Below are 20,957 nucleotides of genomic sequence, written 5' to 3' on the forward strand. Positions count from 1 at the left end.
CGCGGCTGCGGCGGGAGGCGGCGGGGAGCGGGCCGGGGCGTCCCTCTCCGCGGCTTCCTTTAGGTGGCACCTCTCCTCCAGGAATGAGCCGCCCGCAGCCGCCCGGCCCCTCGCAGCCCTGCCCGGGCCGCGGCCGCGCACCGCGGGGGCTCCGCCGCGGAGCCGCCGCCGTCGGAGCGGCCCCTGCGCGCTCCGTCTGCCCCCGGAGCGGCCCCTCCCTCCCTCCATCCCGTGCCCGTCTCCCCCGTCCTCCCTCTCACTCCTCCAGCCAGTAAATCCGATCTAGGCTGATTCCTCTCACGTCAAACCACATGATCCCATAAAACATTCATCGCCTCTCCATCCCTGCGCCCCGCTCGCTCGCTCCCGGGATACAGTGCAGCAGGCTCCGCGCTCCCCGCCGCCGCCGCCGGCTCTGCCGCCGCGGGATCCGCCGCAGCCCCGGCCCCGTGCGTGCGGCGGGCGGGAGGGAGGAAGGAAGGACGGAGGGAGGAGGCAGGCAGGCAGGCAGGCAGGCAGGGAGGGGGAGCCTCGCCTGGATGCTGACTCCAGCTCGGGGGCTGCTCATTCCCCCGATGAGCGAGGGCGCCGGCACAGGGAGAGCCCCCTCCCCGTGCGCCGCCGCTGCGCGCTCGGGCTGAAGTTTTGTACGAGGATCTGCCCCGCTTTCGCAAGGATTGTACCGCGGCCGCTCGACTTTGCGCCTCCAGACGTGCCTTCCCCGACCCCTAAGATGAAGAGGGCGATAGCTGAAGGTACGTGCGTCCCCGTCGGCGTCCCCGTCCCCTCCCCCGCCGGGGCTCCCCCGCTCCCCGGGGGGCGGCAGGGCAGGGCGAGGCGGCCACGTCCCCAACTTCGTACCGCACCGGGAACTTCCCTCGCTGCAACTTTTTTTCTTTTTTTTTTTTTTTTGTTTTCCCTCTTCTCTCCCCGCGGAGTCGGCGGGAGCGGCCAGGTCCCGCCGCGGGGGAGAGGGGCCGGACCCGGGGGGCCGGGCCGGGCTGGGCTGGCGGGGTACGGCGGGAGCCGGGCGCTCGGCCCGGGAGAAGCGGCGGGGAGGGCGCGGGGAGAGCGGGAGCGGCGCGTCTGCAGGAGCGGAGGAGAGGCGAGGCCGGAGGGGAGCGAGCACCGGGCTGCGCCCCGGCACGGCTCCAGCCGCGGAGCAAGGCGGCGGGATGGGAGAGCAGCGGGATGAGCCCCCCCCCTCCAGCCCCAGCCCCGCGAGGTGGGATGGAGGGGGGGTGTGGTACGGTCGGCCGCTCCCTGCCTCGGCTCGGCCTTGGGGCGCCCGGGCTCCCCCCGAAGTTGGAGCAGGCAAAGTGCCGCCGGGGGGGAGCGGCATCCCGCGCTCTCCAGCCCGCACCCCGCGGGGGCACGGAGCCGCTGCCCCGGCGGAGGGGGCCGGAACGGCAGCGCCCGCGGGCCGGGAGAGGGGATGGTGCCGGCGGGGGAGCAGCGGCTCCGCTCCCCGAGCCCGGCCGAGGAGCCGCGGGCCGCGCCGGGCCCGGCCGCCTGCGGGTGCCCCAGGCCGGGGAAGTTTGCGGAGGCTCCGGGCGCCCCGGAGGGACGGAGATTACCGGGGTGCGGCGGGGGTGCCCCGCAGCGCCCCTCCCTCAGGGGCTCCCCGGCTTCGTCTCAGCCCGGTGTCCTTTAGCCAGTGGCCGGGATGAGCTGGGGGCGCAGGGGGGGACCCCTACGTCAGCTCGCCCCGCCGGGGGAGAGGCACACAGCATGCGGCGAGGCCGGCCCGACACGGCCGGATCCTCGGGCTGAAAATAGCCCTTTTTCGTCCGCTTTGGCAGCCCTGGCCATAGTCTTTGCTTCCCGGCGTGGAGGGGCTGGGGCTGCGCCCCGCGGTACGGTCGTGGCTTGGCCCCTTTGAAACCCGAAATAAAGACCTACATTCGGAGGAACACATGCTCTCTCACTCAGCAGGTTCAGACCACTTGGAGAAGCATGTGTCACCCAGGTGTGATTGCTGGAAACCCAGCCCACCGGTTGCGATTTTTAACTCGAGTGATCAACCCATTGTAGGAGTCCACTGCTGTCCAGGCTGCTGGTCGAGGCATGCGGAGCCTCCTGCTGAACGGAGGCTCTTCCCATGTGTGCCATCGCCAGCTTGCTTCCTGTTCCCATCAGTGACACAAATAGAATATTTTCTTTTTTTTTTTTTCTTTATTTCGGAGGGCAGTCTGGCTGATTTATTTATGATGATCAAAGGACATACCCAAGCCCTGATCCAAACGGGCACACCGCCTCCTCTAGAGAGTTGGTATCATTTTTAAATCTGAAATGGCCAATTTATTCCTGTTTGGGAAACACCTTGGGAGCAGGTTGCAGCGTTAGCTTCTCCTGCGGGCCCTTAGGGGATACTGATATTTCTGCATCCATTTGCTGTCTGCTACACCGTAGCCTGGTGCATGAGCTACCCTCTGATTTGAACCCGGTGGCTGTGTGGTTGTGCACCACCAAGGCGGTGGTGTGGGCTGTCTGGGCACCGTGATGCTGTAGGACGGCTGTCAGCTGTGCAGAGCCGTGTCCAGGTGTTGGGTGTGGTACAGGCACCCAGGGTAGCCTCTCCCCCGCCGTTCGCCATCCTGCTGCAGCACAGCACTTTCTCTACACTGTGACATTTCCGGCTGCTACCAGCGTAATGGGAAGCAACACAGAAGATAATGAAATATAAAAACTGTGTGACAATGGCTTTATTTATAGAACAAGGCTTTGAGGGGTCTGGGTTTGAATTATTTTTTTTCTGCAGTTTGTGAATTGCTCCTGTGAGAGGCTGGGTAGCTTGGATTGCTGGTAGGAGTGACTGTAAAGTCCTTGTGAACCTTGGGAGATTATGATTAGATGAGTGACCATCCTGCTGTATCTGGACTACATTTCCCACCGTGGGCTGCCAGGATACTTCAAGTGCCTTGTAAGCCAGAAATAGCCACCAGGGACAGTTTGACAGGCAGAGCTTTTGCCTGGTGTTCTCAGCACTTACTGCCTTATTAACACAATTTATTTGTATTGAAGGAGGTCTTTCTGTGCTTGTTCTAAAATTTATTTTTTAAAAAAAACAAACACAAACCCCTGTAATATGAGGACCTACACCAACCTCAGAGACTACTTATGCACTGATGTGAGAGCATCTCTTTCTGAGAGAAAACACCATTCATCATTGTATTATTTTATATTTCCTTTCTCTATAATATTCATTTTTTGTCAAGGGGCCGCAGTATTTCCTGGGCTTGGTCCCCACTTCCCCACCAGGCAGCACACACCTCAGACCTATATTCGGTGGGACCATCAAAGGGGGTGTTTAAAGAGGTTTTCTAAAGAGGGATATCAGGGCAAAAAGGTGGAGGTGCCATTGCACTGCTCCATGGCTGGGCGTTGTATCAGTGCAGATGTCGTTGTGTCCCTGCTGGTTCTGTGATGTTTTCCCCACTAAGAGCGCTAGAGAAGGCTGGTCCAGGAAATAAGTTAATTAGAAGAGGCGAGAAAGCTGCTGCTGCTCTCTCCGCTGCTGTGGCTTGTGGGCAGCACGTGCCTGTGCTGCTCACCACCGGCACAGGGAGCATGGCAGTCTCATCTCAACAAGCCAGGTCCTTCATTAATTACCTCCATCCCGTGTTCAGATGCTCTGGGCTTCGCTTGAGTAAAAACCTCCCGGGAGCCTTCATAAGTGCCAAGGAGTTGGTGGTGGGAAGGAGCAAGGGGAGGAAGGGGACAGTTTGCTACACAGCTGAGATGCCTCCCTCTGCTTTCGTCTGCTACATGCCCTGCTCAGGGGGCTTGGAAAGAGAGGGCAGGGGAATGGTTGTCTGACCGTCCTCTTGGTCTGGTGGCTCACCGTGGAGTTGGAACCTGGGGGTACACAACTCGCATCCGCACAAATATCTTGATAACTCAGTGACAATCAGTAATGAAGGCCTTGTGCTGTCTGATCTTCTGGCACCAGCGATGACTTTGGCCATTAAAGCCTTCCAAAGGAATAAGCAAAACCTGCAAAATCCAGCAGCACCTATGTGAATTTTCTGCCACCTTCAGCTTGGAAGCAAGTGAGGGAGACTGTGAGATGGGGGCAGGGAAGGGGAAGGATGCTCCAAAGGCCAGCTCTCAGGCATGCTGCTATGCACCCTGCATGCACAGTGATGCTGGCTGTGGGGAACTGTTGCCTGTGCTGGAAAGCGCAGTGTCTTCCTTCCCTTCCCATCCTTTGGAGTCTTGAGGCAGAGGGAAGATCAGTTGAGCCAGAGCCTCGGCACAAAGCAGGACAAGGAATACTGCAAAGAGCTGAGCTCTAATCTCTGCTCCGAGCCTGCACACGGCTGCTGTGCCAGTTGCTCATGCAGCTCAGCCCCGCCGTGCTGCAGGGTGCATCCCGCTGGAGAGGCTGGAGCTGCAGTCCCAGTGCAGGATTCACCCTGCGCATCCAGCTGGAGGCGGAACCGAAGGAAGAAGAAAGGAGATGGTCTCATTAGGTGTGCATTCTCTTCCCCTTGGATTTGCAATGCTTTCTGCTGCTGTCATCTTCATTAAGACATATCTCTGAGTGCCAAGCTCTTCTTTTGATGTTCCTAAAGGGTTTGTTTTTTTTTTAATGCAGGAGGCGTGCAAACGGTCGAATAGGAGTATCCTCTGCCACTGCAAAGAGGTGTCGTAAGAGGCAGCATCACAGTACGGTGCCTGCAAGGCTTGGGAGTTGCACTAGGGCCTTTCCCTCCTGTCCAGGCAGAAAGCTTTGTGTTGTGTCCTAGAGCCAGATGGCTCGCTCTGGGATTTGTGAGTAACAGGGTTTCAGGACTTCTTCATCACAGACACACACAGAGGTGTGGAAGTGAGGAGGGAAGCTTGGGATCTACAAAGCCCAGCCTCTCCTTCCCTTTCATGCTTGTGATTGCAACTCCTGGAGTTTTCCAGAGACTGAGGGAAAAGGAGACAATTGTACTGAAAAGTCATAATCAGCTAAAAGAAGCAAAAGGGTGGATCCTTCCATGTTTGCACAGAGATGCCGAAGCAATTCATACAGACTTCGCTAAAATGTGCAAACTCACCTCAGCCTGCACCGGTGTCTGACTGCGGCTATCGGGACACACAGCAGTGTGAGTTTTGGGTGGCTGATTATCCATCATGGTGGCATTCAGTGACCATACGTAGACTCAGAGCAGAGGGGCGTCAGAGTGACCCAGGTATTTGCTCTGGTGTGTGTGCAGCATGCATGCAAAGGCCCTGCCTGTATGTAAGGCAGAACACATCTGCATGTGGTGTTGCACAGACTCTGTCCGTATTTGCTTTGCTTTCAGAGAGCTCCTGGACGTCAGGGCTTCTGGAGTCTGGTCTTGGCCCTGCTTCTGACTTCTCTGTATCCTTGACCAGCTCAATGAAGCTTTCTGTGATTTAGTTGTAGCTTTTCCAGCTCAAATGCTGTGAGAGTGATGCTGAGTTATCTCCCAGGCGACCCAGAATATGCTTAAAGGTCAGTCCGGAGCTAAAATGTGGAGGTCTGTGCAATTGCCAATCACTTCTTCAGCAGTGACACGGTGTCAGGTGAGAACAACCAGGGTGTTGCTGCATCAGCAGCAGGTTTGTCTCTCTGGTCTGGCCTGCCTTCCTTACAACCTTTGCTTAGATCTGATGAATAGCACCAGCAGGTTTTACAGTATTTATTGTCCCTCTCAAGTCTCTGCTCCTGAAATCAGGGGATTAGAAAAGTACTTGAGTACTATTTTGTAGCCTTTGTGGTTGTCAAGAAAAGCAGAGGAATTACACAAGGATGTGCAAAACACTGCGGAAGTTGGAAGCAGAAAAGTAGTCCAATGCTGTGATTTTTAGAACAGTTTATTGGTAGCTCAGTCATATGAGACATCAGCCTGATGACTGGCAAGTAGCGAGCTGCAACCCTTCTCCCCCAGACAGCCAGCAATGCTCGGGTATTCTCTGCGTGGGTCAGGTAAGGCAGGGGTTACAGAATATTTGCATTTATAAAGTCATAGAACAGTTTGGAAGAGACATCTGGAGGTATCTAATCAACCTCCTGCTCAAAGCACAGCTAATTTCAAAGCTAGGTCAGGTTGCTCAGGGGCTTGTCCTGTCAAGGGTGGATGTCATCTCCAAGGATGGAGATACCCTCCATAGTTCAGACTTCTTGGCCTGTCTGGCCAAGGATGCTCAAGCCCCTTGCCACCTGGCCCAGGTCAGGACCGTGAGTGGCCCGTGTCCCTTTGGTGTGGTCAGGGTACCCTTGTCTGTCACTAGGCATGGCAGCGGTGGAGCAGGAGTGATGGTACATGTAGTGCCTGGGTCTGTGCTCCATGGGAGTAAGTGGTTGTCCCTGTGAGCTCAGGAGCAGGTGTTAAGGGAGATACTAAGGAGGACCTGAGAGTGGGGATCACAGCCAGGGTCCCTGGCAGGGACGCTCAGGAAGGCAGCAGACACTTCTAGGCAATTCTGTCTTGTGTCCATGTGTTTGCTTTTCTGACTGCATTTGGGGATGAAGCCCTTGGATGTATTTTCTGTATACTGGTTACAGCTCTCCCAGCCTGGCGTCCCACATCAGCGTTAGTTAAAGTGGAGTTTCCCAGAAACTCTTTAGTCCTCAAATGCACCCAATGCTCGAAGCCTTTTCTGGAAACCATGCAGTGGCAGAGACCTCTCTGAGGTTTAGCATGGCCAAATCCCAGAATCCTGGAGGTGCTGGTGGGAAGGGCCCCACTGGAGGGTCCAGCCTCACAGCCTGAGCAGGGCTATTGCTAACGTCAGATCAGGTCTGCTGTGGCTTTCTCTAGCCAAGCTTTGACATCTTGAATGATGGAGGCTTGCTGGCCTTTCCCAGTGCTGGACCTGATTAAAAAGCTTTTCTGAATGTCTGAACTGAACCTCCCAAACTGCAGTTCTTGCTGTGTCATCTGGTCTCACAAAGGTGTGTTTGGCTCCGTCATCCTTAAAACTGCCTTTGAGTAGCTGTAGGCTGCACTTAGATTACCCCTTCACCTCCCCTTTGCCAGGCCCAGCCATCCCATCTCCCTCTATCAGACCTTGTAGAACATAGGATGTAGGCTTCTGACCATCTAGCTCACCCTCCACTGGACCTTTTTGGTTTCCCCACAATAATTTTGGACTCAGGGGCACAGTGTTGGAGGTGCAGCCTCCCCAGTCCTGAGCAGAGAGGGATGATAACTTTCCTCACTCTGCTGCTCCTCTTAGCACAGCCCAGGATGTAGTTGCTGTGTTCACAGTAAGAGCAACCATTTGCTATGTTCACCTTGGTCATTTCCCGAACGGTCCCAAGGCTGTTTACAACAGACTGCTGCTCACAGTTTGCAGGCTGGTACTGACACATGGGGTTATTCTGCCCCACGTGCAGGACTTTATGCACTTGTACCAAGTGAGTACTTCTTAATACTGTTTCTGTTTCATTCAAAAAGCTTGGGCATTTTGGCAAACCGATGCCTACCTGCATAAGAATTTGTTTCTTTGCTGCACTGAAGTGTTATTTAGCAGTGGGTCAAAAGCATTTGAAGAAGTCCAGGGTTCCCATCCTGCACTTGGCTTCTCCAAATCACCCTGCTGAGTGGTTGTCCCCCACGCTGGTTCCCAAGGTCCAGCCCAGGCAGCTAAGGAGAAGCTAGTCCTTGACGTGGGTTGCCTTCTTCCTGCCACCATCAACATCCTTAGGTGATCAAAGCCCTTTTGCCAAATGATACTTGTTTTGCTGTTTACTTCCTGGAGTTGACTCAGAAAAACTTTCTTGTCCTGCATTTCTGTACTTTATCCAAGCAGGTCTCCATGAAGGTCTGGAGAGTCTTTATTGTCAGCTATGCTTTGATCCCCATCCACAGCTGCAATTCCACACGGAGATGAAAAAAAGGCCCAGAGAAAGCAAATGCAAATACACCAGTAGAGTGAGGTTCACTGCCTGGATGGGAGTTTCCAGCCCGTCACAGCTTTGCTCTGTCTCCTGGGAGTTCGACACATTCCCTCAGATGGCTCTTTGAATCTTGTTGCCTTTTTAACAGTTGTGCTTTCTTTTATCTCTCTGTGTTGCACCTTCCTCTGGAAACAAAGGAATGTTTGCATTCAAATTTGATGCTTTCTTTTCATCCCTGAGTGCACGGGATAATTATAGTGCCTTGCATGGCCTTGTACTAATTGATCAGTTATTAGTGATAATTATAATCTACATGATGGTTTAGGAAGAAGGGGCACTTCTTTGGTGGAAGTGATGCTCTTGGATAACAGTTTAGAATTGCTTGCTCATGTGTCAGATCATCTCCTGTGTGCTGCTCATTGGTGAAATGGGTTAACTTTTTTTTTTTTTTTTTTGTTAAGAACAAATCTTTTGCAAGAACCATCTGGCTGCTAAATTCTTCTCCTGAAGCTGTGCAGTTTGCTGGGAGTTCATTTACGTCTTTAGATACTAAAGAGAAAGTAAAAGTGACTGATTAGTCTAAGACTGGGACCATTCACGTCAAAGTGACAGATTTTGTGAGCTGGATTTGGGAAAGTGTTTAAAACTGGTGTGTTTTCATTAAATTTTGAAGACTGTGGGCAGAACTATGCTCTTGGCACTCCAGCACAGCTCTCAACTCTGCACCCTGCGTCGTTATGTCAGAGTGAATTGTGTGGCTGTTAAAATTTGTGTGCGCTTGTTTGATGACTTTAAATATTGATTTTAATTGTGTGTCTTTCTTAAGGCTGTGAGTGATGATCAGAGCCACGTACAATACCCCATGTGCATAACACAGCAACGTGCGCGGGGAAGAGATGTGAACACAGTCTGACTCAAGCAGGAGGGAGGAGGGAGAGGAAAGGAAAAAATCTTTGGAGGCCCCAGATTCAGCTGTCCCTGCTCCCAGGCACCACAGGGGGCTTTGCCAGACATGCCATCAGCTGCTGGGCAAGTTGGGAATTCAGAAGCCTTTTGCGAGTGCTGGTGTCAGGCTGTGAAGGCAACACACCCTCCTCTGACAAAAGGCGTCTTTTGAAATCCTAAGAGCAAATACTGAGTTTGTTAACATTGTATTTGTCTCTGAGAGAAAAATGATCATGTGAAAGCCACCGGGACGTTTAGGACTTGCGCATCTCCCGTGTCATCAGCATGTTTTGAGGGGCGGTGGGAAGGTGCAGCGCGAGCAGCTGGGGGGCAAAGCCCTCTCCCTGGGCACAGGTCCCTTCCCAAGCACACACGTCCAGCGCGGATCTGGCTGTGATTAATGCTTTCCATGGCCGTGCAAACATGGTTAGCGTTGGCTTTACACTAGAGGGCTGTCTGTCCCTTTCCCTTCAGAGAAAAGGCGTGAGTCTGTGCTGGGAATGCTCTCGTGGCTCACAGCATCCACGCAATTTGACAGCGGCCGGTTTTGTCAGGTGGGTAATGCGATGCGGGCTCGTATTTACTGCTCACCACCTCTCTTCATGCTGTGCAAGAACATCTGTGTCCTGGTCTGGAGGGCACTTTGAAGCAGCTTCTCTCGGGTGAAGTGAAGTCTCTCTGGTTTTATCACCAGGCACTCTGTCCTCCTGCACAGGTCAGCAGCCTTTTTGCAAGAACCAGCAGGCTTCAAACTGGTAGTAGTCTTCCCCTCCTGTTTGTTCAGGCCACTTTTGCTGTCAGGAGTAATAGCACCGAGTATTAGGGCAGGGGCTCGCTTTGTGTTTCCAAGAGCGTGGCATTTTCTGCTGCTGCCCCGTGCTTGTGAGGAGCTGCAACCCTGAACAATTGCACATCCAGTTCTGCTGTGGAGTGCACCCAGGCAGGGGGTGCCTTGGAGATTGCTACCCTGGGGGCAGGAGGAGGGTGTTTAGTGTCCTAGGGCTCAAAGAGATTTAGCAGCTTTCCTTCCGTAAGCTCAGGTGGGACGGCTTCCTCTGGCTCTTCTGGCAATAGCAGGGCTGGGACCTTTGTGGGGACCCTGGCCACCATGCAGGCCAATTGCTTTGGGTCCACGCAGGCACTTGTATCGCAGGTTTGTTTAAATCTTTCCCCGCTCACCTTTGTCTAGACTGGCTTTAGCTCAGGTGAAGATGAAAACTAGCTGAGGTTTGCCTCTGCCTAACAAACTGAGTTTGAATTCAGACCTTTCCTTAAAGCAGTACGGCTGCCTGGCGAGATGCAAACACAAGCCCCTCAGTGACTTCCGAGGGCACTGTGCCAGCTGCGTTCGGGGCATTTGTTTCCGTTCCTGGATGCCTGTGCAGTCAACGTTTGGCTTGGTTTGGGCAGAAGCGATGTTAATTGAGAGCAGCCAAGTCCCTTGGCCTTTGCTAACAAGGGTCTGCTTCAGCGAGCAGGGCTGGAGGTGGGGGGGATGCGGTGAGGTGGCCGGGAGCCAGCAAAGGGGAGGCACTGGTGGGAGGGAGAGTGGTGCTGGCATGCTCTGAGGCTGCATCCTGCACACACTAAAGTGCAGACATCAGTTCTTTGTCAGCAGCTGATTTATCAAGTCCAGGGACTTCTCTCCCTCCCTCTTTTCTCAATTTGCAGCTAATATATCCTGAAGGGAGGGGGGAATTAATAATCGTAATTACAGCAGCTCACAGTCCTGAACGGTAGCATTAACCACATGCGTAGTGATGGATGGTGGGAGACTACTCTGCCACGAGGAAGCTGGATGTGGAGATGGCCTGTTGGACCTGCTCTCCATCCACCACCACCCATGGGCTGGGACAGCAGCTGCTGCCAGATGTGAGGCAGGAGGGGGATCGGCAGCGGGAGCAGACTGAGATCTGCTGTGACCTGAACTCAGGGCAGGGATGTCGCTGGGCTGAGCATCAGAGAGGAGCCCGTTTGCTGCTCAGGTGTCAGCTGCTGCGGGCAGGCATTGCCTTGCTGTCTCTGCTCCTGGCCCGGTCACCTGCTGCAGGAGCGGGGAGCCGCAGGCAGGCAGGAGGGCATTGCCTGACTCCTGATGTCAAGCATCTGCCTTGCTTTTTTGCTCTGGCCCTGCTCCTCTGTCTAACACTCCTCTGCAGACCTTGCCCTGGGGTCTCCGTGGAGCATGTAAAGGTCTGCAGAGCAGCCCAGCTCTTTCCAGAGACCAACAGCAGTGCATGACCAGTATGGGATTTCGGTGTGAGAAGGCAACGTGCTGGTGCTGCCTTTCCCCACCCCATTGTGTGGGATGTCCCCATGTGCCCAGCCAGGCTGGTGTTCAGGGTGGTGTTCAGGGCAGTTCGGGAGGTCCGTGGGGAGCTGCCCAGGCTGTGCTGGTGGGCTGCATCGCTCCACCCCAGCCCCTGCTCCCCCCATATTTGCACTCCTCTGTGGAGACCGGCAGCTGCCAAATCCCTCACTTGGCTAGTTCAGTTTCAATCCACAAAATTAATTTTAGACCCTCTGGGTGAGACAGCAAAGGGATTCTGCCAGCCAAGCCTGTCTGTGCATTATGGGGGTGTAAGCTCTTGCAGGCTTTGACGTGTCATCTTTAAACCTCAATTTCTGACATCATGCAGTGAAGTGAGACTTCAGCTGGAGCCTGGAGGCAGAGCCTGGCCAAGGGCCTGTGGCTTGAACCAAAGACTGGAAGAGGCACCATCTTTGGCTTTGGTGTTACCCACAAGACCTGGTCTTTTTAGCAAGAGCCGGTTCGATCACAACACAATTTTTGCTGCTGGGGCACTGACTGTGCTCTGAGGGAAACGTGGTGTCTAGAAATCAGTCAGTGGTTATTTAAACAGCATCCCCAAGTCAGTGAGCACTACTCCGATTTTCTCAAAGCTGCACGCTCTCCTGTGTGCTGCGGAGGGTGGTCCTGAGCCCTGGGAAGAGGCTGTGTGTGGGGCTGGGGTTGCTGCTGGCGCTGGAGCCATGTGCCTGCTCGGGCTCTGCTTTCCTGCTCGACCAGTGGTGTTGTGCCTGAATAATGGGCCCTTTTTCTCCCAGGTTGGAAGAGAGCACCGAGGGAGCAGCACAGCCAAAGAGAGACGTTTATATGAGTGGCACAATAAATGAATCTGAGCTGCCTCCTGGGAACCAGCCCAGAAGAGACTGACTTTACTTGGCCATGGCTTTCCAGTGGGAAATGCTCTTCTTTTGCTGTATTTATTTTTGGCTTTCCTAATGTTTTGCTAGGCTTACAATTAATCCTAAGCTTCTGGGTGGCCAGCTGGGCTGTGGGGACAAAGTCTTCTTCAAAGCAGTTTGCTTGGTCATTTCCTGAGGACCTTGGATTGACTAGGAGATTGGGAGAGCCTGACCTGGGTCCACGTGGGGCATGTGCACACGCTGCTTTTGGTGGAGAAGAGGTATCTGTGGCTACAGCCTGCATGGGGAAGGGGGTGAAGAAGCCCCTTGGCACTCTCCCATCAGATGGACAGGGAATTTGCTCTCCCCTGGGAGAGGTGGCAGCCGATATGTTGCTGCTGGGAGCCAGCTCGTGGGAAAGGGACCAACTGTGTGTCACTGCGTGCATGAGTTGGTGGCAAGTTGGCACAGTGCGTGTTACATGGGTGTTAGAGCTGGGCTTGCCCCGCACCCAGGTGCACCTGGCATGTTTCTGTTGTCATGAGGATCCCCCAGAACAGGCTTTGCCTGCTCCAGCCTTGCCTCCTAGCATTATGTGAAATGTCTTGGGATTGCACCGTGATGGATGGGCTGCAGGTCTGGCAGGCATTGAGAGGAGCTGTGCTGGGCTCCTCGGGATTCCCCGCACTGCGGGGTCTCTGCCTTCGGTGCTGGAGGGGGATCCCAACCCTCTGATGTATTCGGTGCCTGCCTTTTGAGCTTGTTTTATTGGCAAACACCCAGTGGGTGCCAGCCAAAGCAGCTCTCTGTGCTGTGGATTCGTTTTCCTGCCCGCACCCTCTTCCCTCCTTTGCTGCAGCTGAGATGGACCCTCTGGAAATGCTTGAGCTGTGTTGGTTTTGGCTGGGTTTCTGAGCCTTTCAAGCTTGCTCCTCTCTTCCTAAAATGAAGGTTTCACTGCTGCTCATCTGAGCATGACTCCCTTGCCATGCCCGTTTGTGCCCTGTTTTCTGCTCATAAAGCCACCCCGTAAGGCATGGGCTCAGTGGGGCTCAATGGCTGCTGATGTCAAAACTCCTAAAAAACTCATTGTGACGAGTTTGGGGGTTGCTCCACTCGCTGTGTGCCAGTGGGAGACGGGTGTAGCTGAGCTTAGGCATCTGCTGCTGTCTGCTGCAATGCAGACAACGTACAGGCCAGTGAGTAGAGCACAGGGTCGACTGGCCGGGGCACGAGGTCCAGCTCTCCTGGTGACCTGCTGTCAGGCAAATGATTTAGCATGTGACATACAGAGGCCACGGGCCAGCAGCTCCCACCACCCCTGTGTGTGACTGAGGCACACAGCCCCTCCTGATAAATCCTCATCAGCATATTGTCATCCTTCTGTCCGGAGAGGAGGGTGAGAGTCCTTATGCCTGCCTCCCCCCTGCCTGTCCCCACATCCCCAGTGTTCAGAAGAGACTGAGTGCAGACTGAACATCCCCAGGGGAGGAGATTGGGCAAACTGGTGGCTGGCAATACTGCAGGTACTGGGTCCTGTTGCTCTGAACCTGGGGAATGCAGTGCTGGACTGCTCAAAAAGATGTGCAAGCTCTCTCTGCACGCAGGACTGGGGCAGAATGGCATTTACTGCTCTCTCTAAAACTGAGAGATCCTGTGAATTAAAGGAATGAGCCTGACACTTGGCACCGGGAGACGTGGGAAGTGATAATGGGAGAGAGGGCTATAATGGCACAGGAATCTCTCAGTATGATGGGAGCTAAATGACGCGGCAAGGAAAATTGCACCTCGTTGCGAGTGTCAAAATTGACAGAGAGGAAAAGGAGATGAACAGTGTTTGCAAGTGCACCCCAACAGCTCCTGTAAAAGAGCCTTGACCCACCTTTGTCTCAGGCTGGAGCCAGCCTGCCAGAGGGGCTCGCATAATCCCCAGCTCCCTGCTCCTGCTTCCCCCAAACCTCTCATGCTTGGGAAGGATGAGGTGAAGGGCAAGATCAGTCGTTCAGGCCAAGTGCACACCCATGCAGCCTTGCAGGGGCCCTCCAGGCCTTTCTGGATCGTGAGGCTGAATGCATGGCTCTGAGAGCAAAATCCCCATCGCAGAGTGTGGATGTGCCTGGGTGCATGATGGATGTGGGGCTCTATGAGGCCGTGCTTGTGTTTGGACAAGCAAGCAGGGCATGGTGAGGGCTACATGAGGACTTTGTTTCTGTCATGGGACAGGGGTAAAAATGGTCATGGGGTGAGCACACGGCTTGTGAAGAGGAAGGTACTGCAGCTTGTTTGTCACCCAAGAGAGACAAGAAAATCAGAGACACAGAACAAAAATAGTTAAACAAATGGCTATGCTGGACACGGGCTAATGACAGGCTGCACCAAGCGTCTGGGCAGCGGCCAGCATTGCTGTCTCTTGCAGGGGCTGAGCCCTGTGTGATCTGATGGTTTTGGAGCTGATGGGGCAAGAGGCTCAGCACTGAGAAAAGCATAGCAGTGCTCCCTCTTCCTACCTGTGCGCCAGCCTCCAGGGGAGCTGGGAGCTTGGGGCACATCTCGGTGTGGGGCTCTGGCAGCCAGAATGGGAGCATGTATGAAGGGGGATAAAAACTGGATGAAGAGAAAATGGAAGGTTTGTATGTAAATCAGTGGTGCCTCTTCCCTTGGAGAATCATGGCTCCTTCCACACCCCCTTCTCTCCAAAAAGACCTAAATTACTGTGGACACAAAGAGAGTTTGACAAGAAGAGAGCTCAAAGTGGCTGGAGCTACTTGATGCAAAGGGAGATGGAAAAGATGGGCCAATGTATAGGAGAAAGCACGGTGACAAATGGCACAGGGAGGATAGCTTGGCTGTTGCTTCTGGTACAACAGCCAGATGGCAACACGCTGAAAAGCGTAGGAGGAGAGTGTTTCACTAGCAGGAGAGTCCTCAGGACCTTCATCCCACAGGATCCTGCTGAAAGTCTATGAAAGGGGCAGCAAGGGCCACATATTTATATTTTCAGGAAAACATCCAGCAACGCCAGCCTGCAGGCTCTCCCACTTCTGGCAGGGATGGAGAGAGCTGAGGCTACAAGACAGCTCTGCTGCCTGCAGGGATGCAAAGAGGGGACATCACCAGTGCCCACCAGAGTAGCTCCTTCTGGAAAACCAGCAGCTGGTACCACCAGCCTTGGCACTGCCCCTCTTTTTTCCTCACCCAACAGTTCTGGGTGGGGGTGCGTCTTCATGACCTGCTCCCTCTCAAGCATTGTCCCCTTGGTTTCTTGCTGCAGAGGAGCTTGCTAAGGAGATGAGAGAGTGGGTTATTCTTCAAAGCACAACACAAACATCTGGAAGAGCGGAAACAAATCTTGGGAAACAAAAGGTGGTAGATAAGGGTGAATATTGAATAACCATGTAGCAATGGTGTATATGCATTGCTCAGCGTTACTGAAGGACTGATGGAAGGAACAGCATTGCTGAGCTCGGGAACTGGCGCTGCAGGGTGGTCCTGTGCCCACACTTCAGCGGAGACCCCCTGTTTCTCTCACCATGTGTGCTGTCGAAGAGTTTCTCCCTGTATTTTAGTAGTTTGTGGCTGAGCCTGAGCCCTCTCCCACTGAGAGCCCTCCCTGACTGCTGCTTTGCTTCTGCTTAGCTGAAACCAACCTTTCCCTGTTGGGTGATTCACTCACGGCTTGTTCATTTGAGTTTGTAACAGTCCTTCTGCACACACTATGAAGAGTATTTAATGTGCAGCATTTTTCTGAGCCTGTAGCCTTCGGAGCTTTTTGTGGAGACTCTTTGTGGCCTCCCTGGACACATTATTGGAGTGATACAGTCCCAGGCACACTGTTGAAAGCAGATGTCATGCTAGTTAATACAGAAGTGCCTCCATTGCTTCTTCTCAGGATGCATCCAGTCCTGGCTGTTCCTCAGATGGGGTAACAGAGGTAATGCTGGCTTCCTCTTCAGTGCCCTGGGCTACTCTACGGATACATGGCCAAAACTTCGTCCCCTCCACTGCTTGTGGTCTTTTGGTTTGCTCCCTCTCAGAACTAAAGGCCACTGTGGAAAAGTTGCATGGTGCCACTTGAAAGGGTCCCTCAGCCCTGGTGGGCACAGGGTGTTTGTGCTCCCTGTGCAGCATGTTGGCAGCAGTTCATCCCAAACAACTGTCTGGCTCTTCAGAGCAGCACCAGGAAATATGCAAATTTAACCTTTGAATTTACTGTGCTCTTCTTTTCCTGGGAAATGTCACTCAGGGCATCAAGCTGGGATTGCCTGGTCTCAAAAGGGGAGTGGGCATCAGTGACATATGCTCTGTCTCTGGGGATGGATCCGGCCGGCCCGCAGCACGGGGAGCTGGGTCCTCCAGGGAGTCTTTAGGTGTTCCCTGTGAGCCAGGAGCTCCCGTGCTCTGGAGGTGCTGGGAGCTCACGTGCTCTGTCTTGCTGTCAGCAGAAGCCGCCCCGAACCGATGTGATGTGATGGGTGGAACATGTTTCGGTGCCTTGAGCTGGCTCCTGAGTGACGTAAGGAGGATTATGTCCCCATCACTGGGTGTTGGGCGGGGAAGCTGTCAGCAGTGACACATCTCACAGCGGTGAGAGCAGCTCGTGGGAGCCAGCGCCAGTGGCAGAGAGGGCTCCTCTGCCTCAAGGGAGGGGAGCGGTTGCAGGGTGGGATCTAGAAGGTGCCGCTGTGGCAGGAGAGAGCTCCCTGTTCAGTTGAATGTGCAGCAGACAAAGAGCTGAAGGGAATCCCAGCTGTGAAAGCTAGCAGTGACTGATAGGACTGTCCTAGCTCAGACCACAGACTAAGATGAAGGGTTGAGTTTACAAGCTGCCCCTGGGACGTACCTATAGAGCAAAAAAAAGGTGTGATTACAGTGCGGGCAGGAGTGACTGTGCAAAGAAGATGGATTTCAGCACAGGTGAAAAACCAAAGATTGTATCAACATCCCTGTAGGGCTTTGCCCTGGTTTCTGGACCATCCGTGCCAAAGCCTTTCCTGCCACTTCAGCTCTGTTGCTCTTATGAGCTCCTGCCAGGGTGGATATGCCTATCTCTGCAGCATTTCCACCACACCTATGTGAGCTGTGCCAGCTTCAGGTGTGGCTTTGGGGAGGCAGAATACACCTGAAGAACACTGTGAATGGCTCTGGTTGTGTGGCCCTGGTGCAGAGTCTTCCCTGCAGCTTTTTGCAGAGTTATTACAGTTGCTGGTACAGATCTATCTTTGTTTAGGACAAATGCTTCAGGGTCAGCAGAGCAGGAACTCTCAAAGAACAAGCCAAGGTGTGCAGCTGGGCTCTCCTCCAGGACCCTCCAATAACAGCCAGCATGGGCAGCTCCAGGCTAGCAAGACCCTGAAATAACAGAGCAGAGTGCAGCCTGCCTTCACAAGCATCCCTAAAAATAGCAAGGCAGGATGTCCATGTGATGGGTTTCAATAGGAAAATAGATTCATTTCCCAGCTCCCAGAGGGGTTTTTGGAAACAGCAGAGAGTAAATAAGGGTTTTGAAAGTGATGACAAATACCTTGGAGGTGCCCTTCCAAGCAGCCTTAACTGTTTGAAATTACACTCACATCTCCAATGGCTCTGAGAAGGGGAGTGTGAGGCCCTGAAGATCTCCAGATCTACTGTGCTCTTATTTGCTTGGCTGCTAATTAAGGGAATGTCGAAGCTCTGCTATGTATTCTGCAACTCTCTGTAAATTCAGATAAAAGCTATTACAAATCCATCACAAGGTGTATTAAAATCTCCTAATTAATAAACAATAAACACAGCAGTCTCTGGGGGAAGGGCTGTGAGCACTGGGGAGGAATGCAGGACAGGGATGGACACCAAGTGGCGGAGGTGGGGAGGATGCTGCCCACTCAGTCCTCATCCCCCAGGAGCAAGGCAGTGCAGCAAAAGGAGTCGTGGCAGGCTCCGCACAAGAAAGGTGCTGGTCTCAGCTGATAGTTGAGGGCTCGAACTACTGCCAGAGCCCTTGGTTTTGCCAGATGTTTCCCTGTGGCTGCTTGGGGACTGAAAAAGCATCACAGTCTTTGTCTCGGCAGTGTGGGTGGAAAGATGAGAGCGATGCAGGGATGGGTTTCCCTGTCCTGTGCAACTTGAGAGCGTATGGCCAATGGCAGGTGTCACCCAAGGGACACTGGCTCAAGCCGTTGTGGCAAGAAGAGGGCCCTGTACCAGACATCACCAGGAGAGACAGCCTGCCCCAAGGCTACGCAGGCATTCTGGACTGCAAGATGCTGGATTATTTACACAGAGAAGAATGGCTCCAAATGGAGATGGGGATTAGAGTGTTACCACCTCACAGCAAACGGTTTGCGTGGAGCATGCTTCTGACCCCACTGGCTAACTGGGATCTGAACTGGCCCAAAGCCTGGATGAGTGCCTTGACCACTGGGGCAAGTTTGGACTTTGAATGCTTCTTGACCAGAAGTACCTTCCTGGTCTAGAGACACACCTTGCTGATCAAGTTTTCTTGAAACTAGCACTAATATATGGAGCTTCCACCATATTCACATTTTCTGATGCAAAATTGCCTCTCAGGAAGGGAGTCCTCACATGCCTAAAGAAGAAGGACACTGGGGTTTGAGCTGAAGGGGTGGTTAATACGCAGATGCAAGAAGGAGATGGGTTCCTGCATGGGCAGCTGAAGTTCCGAGTTGTCCCTGGAAAGCTATGCAGAGAATTGCCCTATTGCAGACTGAACAGTTCAAGGAAATCCCATGGGTTGTTCTTTCAGGGGACTTAGGTCCTGAGAACAGGGGCTTTATCGTCTGCTTCTCCTCTGTGAGCTGGCAAGGAAGGTCTGACAGGCTTTCTGAGTGACATGGAGCAGTTTCCTCTCCTTTGTCTCCAAATCTTTTTGCAAGAGCTCACTGAGGAATATTTCCATTTGAGGAAGCATTTCCATCCAGATCTGGATGCTGTGCTGGTGTCATCCACTTCTGTGATAAGCTGCATGCGAGGACATAACATTTCAATTCACATTACTATGCCTGCACCTTGGGGAGAAGTGTCAGACCAAGACAGACCTACTCCTCTGCCCCTCTTCTCCATGTTGTTCTTCTACCAGGCAGGTTGGGCTTTTCTGGTCTCCACTGTCTTTAGGACATCAAGGACAAGCCTAAGAGGGACATAGCATTACTACTGAGTGGGAGTGAAGCCAGAAAAAGGAGGTAGCCTGCTTTTACTAAAGCTATCTCAATTCATGTGTTGGCACTGATGGTGCAGTTTCTTCAGGAGCAAGAAGGCAGTTGTGTCCCTTGCTTGGTGGGTTCAGAGGTCTGAATGTCCCTGACAAGGTTTATTACTTGGCTGATCCTGATAATGTGACGTTTGAGCCCATTGTGAAGCATGCCTTGTCCAAACTGCCCTTCACTCCCTGCAGTACTCCCAATTTATGTCAGTTGAGGGTTGATGAGGCGATGTGTATGACAAGCGTCTGGGTGCTGTGCTCACAAATCAGCAGGGCTAAAGGAGAGCTCGCCAGGCAAAGATGCAAAATCTAAATAATCCTCAGATAGCATCTTAAAGCCCTGACAGGCTCCAGACAGGTGGTTTCTATAACAGACTCTATTCTCCACCTGCCCTGGGGCAGAAATACTGATCTGTCTTCTGCTAGCTGTGCTGGCAGACTGTTCAGCCCCTCATAAACCCATTGTGTTCCTCAATGTCCCTTCCTGGCACCTGCGCTGTCTCCTGACCATTCCCTGTCCTGGGTGAGCACGTGTCATGCTGCCAGGTCTCCTGGCTCTGTGGCGCCTTGCAGGGCAGCTCTGGCAGCTGCGAGTTTGTCCCTTAGGGACAGGGGTTGGGACCTTGGAGTCTAGCCTGAAAATAGCAAAATGCATACAATTGCTGTGTCTCTGTAAAAAGATACTGTCTGGTTTCAGGCTTCACTGTCTAGATGGAGAGCGGGCAGGTTGGAAAGGAGCAGGGGGGTTGTGCCGTGATGGCACTCACATGTACCTCTCCAGCTGTGCAGACTCATCCATCTCCAGCTGTTCTGAGGCAGCTGTGCAATGTGCTAAGTGGCCATGACCCTTATCCCCAGCAAGGGGACCCTAGGGGGTCACCCCAGCCCACCTCTGTGGGTACCTATGCTAAAGGTTTCCAGCCACCACTATCTATTGTAACTCTCTTTCCAGGAAGGGTGACAGGTTCAGTTTCAGTGACCCAAGACTGGGGCACCTGCTCTGCTTGAAAGCTGTGCCGTGGCCTCGATGCACCCACAGCATCATCAAAGGGCTGGATGGGGGGTGGCAGAGGGCTTTGTGTAGGGGCTGCACGTGCCAACGGGTCTTTCACAGGTTACTGACCAGGTTAAAGCACTCCAGCATGTCTGTCCTGGCACTGCGTAATGCTCCCATGCTGTCTGCCCTGCTAAGAAATTACTTCAGCAGGCTATGGGACACCAGGCATTTGGGAACAACTCTTGTTCCAGCTGCACCCCAGGGGATGTTAGAGGACTGCTGGGGCAGCAGAGCTGCATTGTCAAACCTGGGGCAGAGGAGGATGCACGGGCTGGAGTGGAGAGTGTGGGGCTCTGCCTGGAGAGCTTTGCCTCCTAGACGTGCCTCAGGCTGGCAGGAGGGGCTGGAAGTCCTCTAGAGCAAGGGGAGGAGAGCCAGGCCCTGTGCAGGGCCAGATGCTCTCCATCCCATGTGCTTTTCTCTCCAGGCTGGCTAAAAAGTCTGCATAGAAGGTGGGTGGCCCTCCATGCCCCCTCAGAGGTGGCCCTGCCACCAGGGCAGCCTGTACAAGCTGAGATGGTTTCTTGGGCGTGCGTCCAACACCAGAAGCTGTGGGCTGCAGGGACGAAGGGGTGTCTGTCCCTGTTCCCGTTTTCCTCAAGCTGCTTTGCTTGGCTCCGGAGATATCTGCTTCTCCACGTCTGCCGTGTGATATCTGATCTGTGTGTAATGTCTGCAGGTCCCCTGCTGTCTGAGGAGAGATGGGGCTGCTTAGTTAAAACCACAAACTCTAATTACTTATCCTT

At 53.6% G+C, this 20,957-nt stretch overlaps 1 protein-coding gene across 1 annotated transcript in view; it reads left to right on the top strand.

Moving 5' to 3' along the window:
* Positions 1 to 494: 494 nt before the first annotated feature.
* The window catches only part of RTN4R (reticulon 4 receptor), an 82,907-nt gene continuing 62,444 nt past the window's right edge, over positions 495 to 20,957 (top strand). The window contains exon 1 of the mRNA XM_074887101.1: positions 495 to 755. Within this exon, the coding sequence (XP_074743202.1) occupies positions 734 to 755 (22 nt within the window). The 5' untranslated portion in view covers positions 495 to 733. The remainder of the gene's footprint in view (positions 756 to 20,957) is intronic.

Source organism: Strix uralensis, chromosome 17, assembly GCF_047716275.1.
Source record: "Strix uralensis isolate ZFMK-TIS-50842 chromosome 17, bStrUra1, whole genome shotgun sequence".
NCBI lineage: Eukaryota > Metazoa > Chordata > Aves > Strigiformes > Strigidae > Strix > Strix uralensis.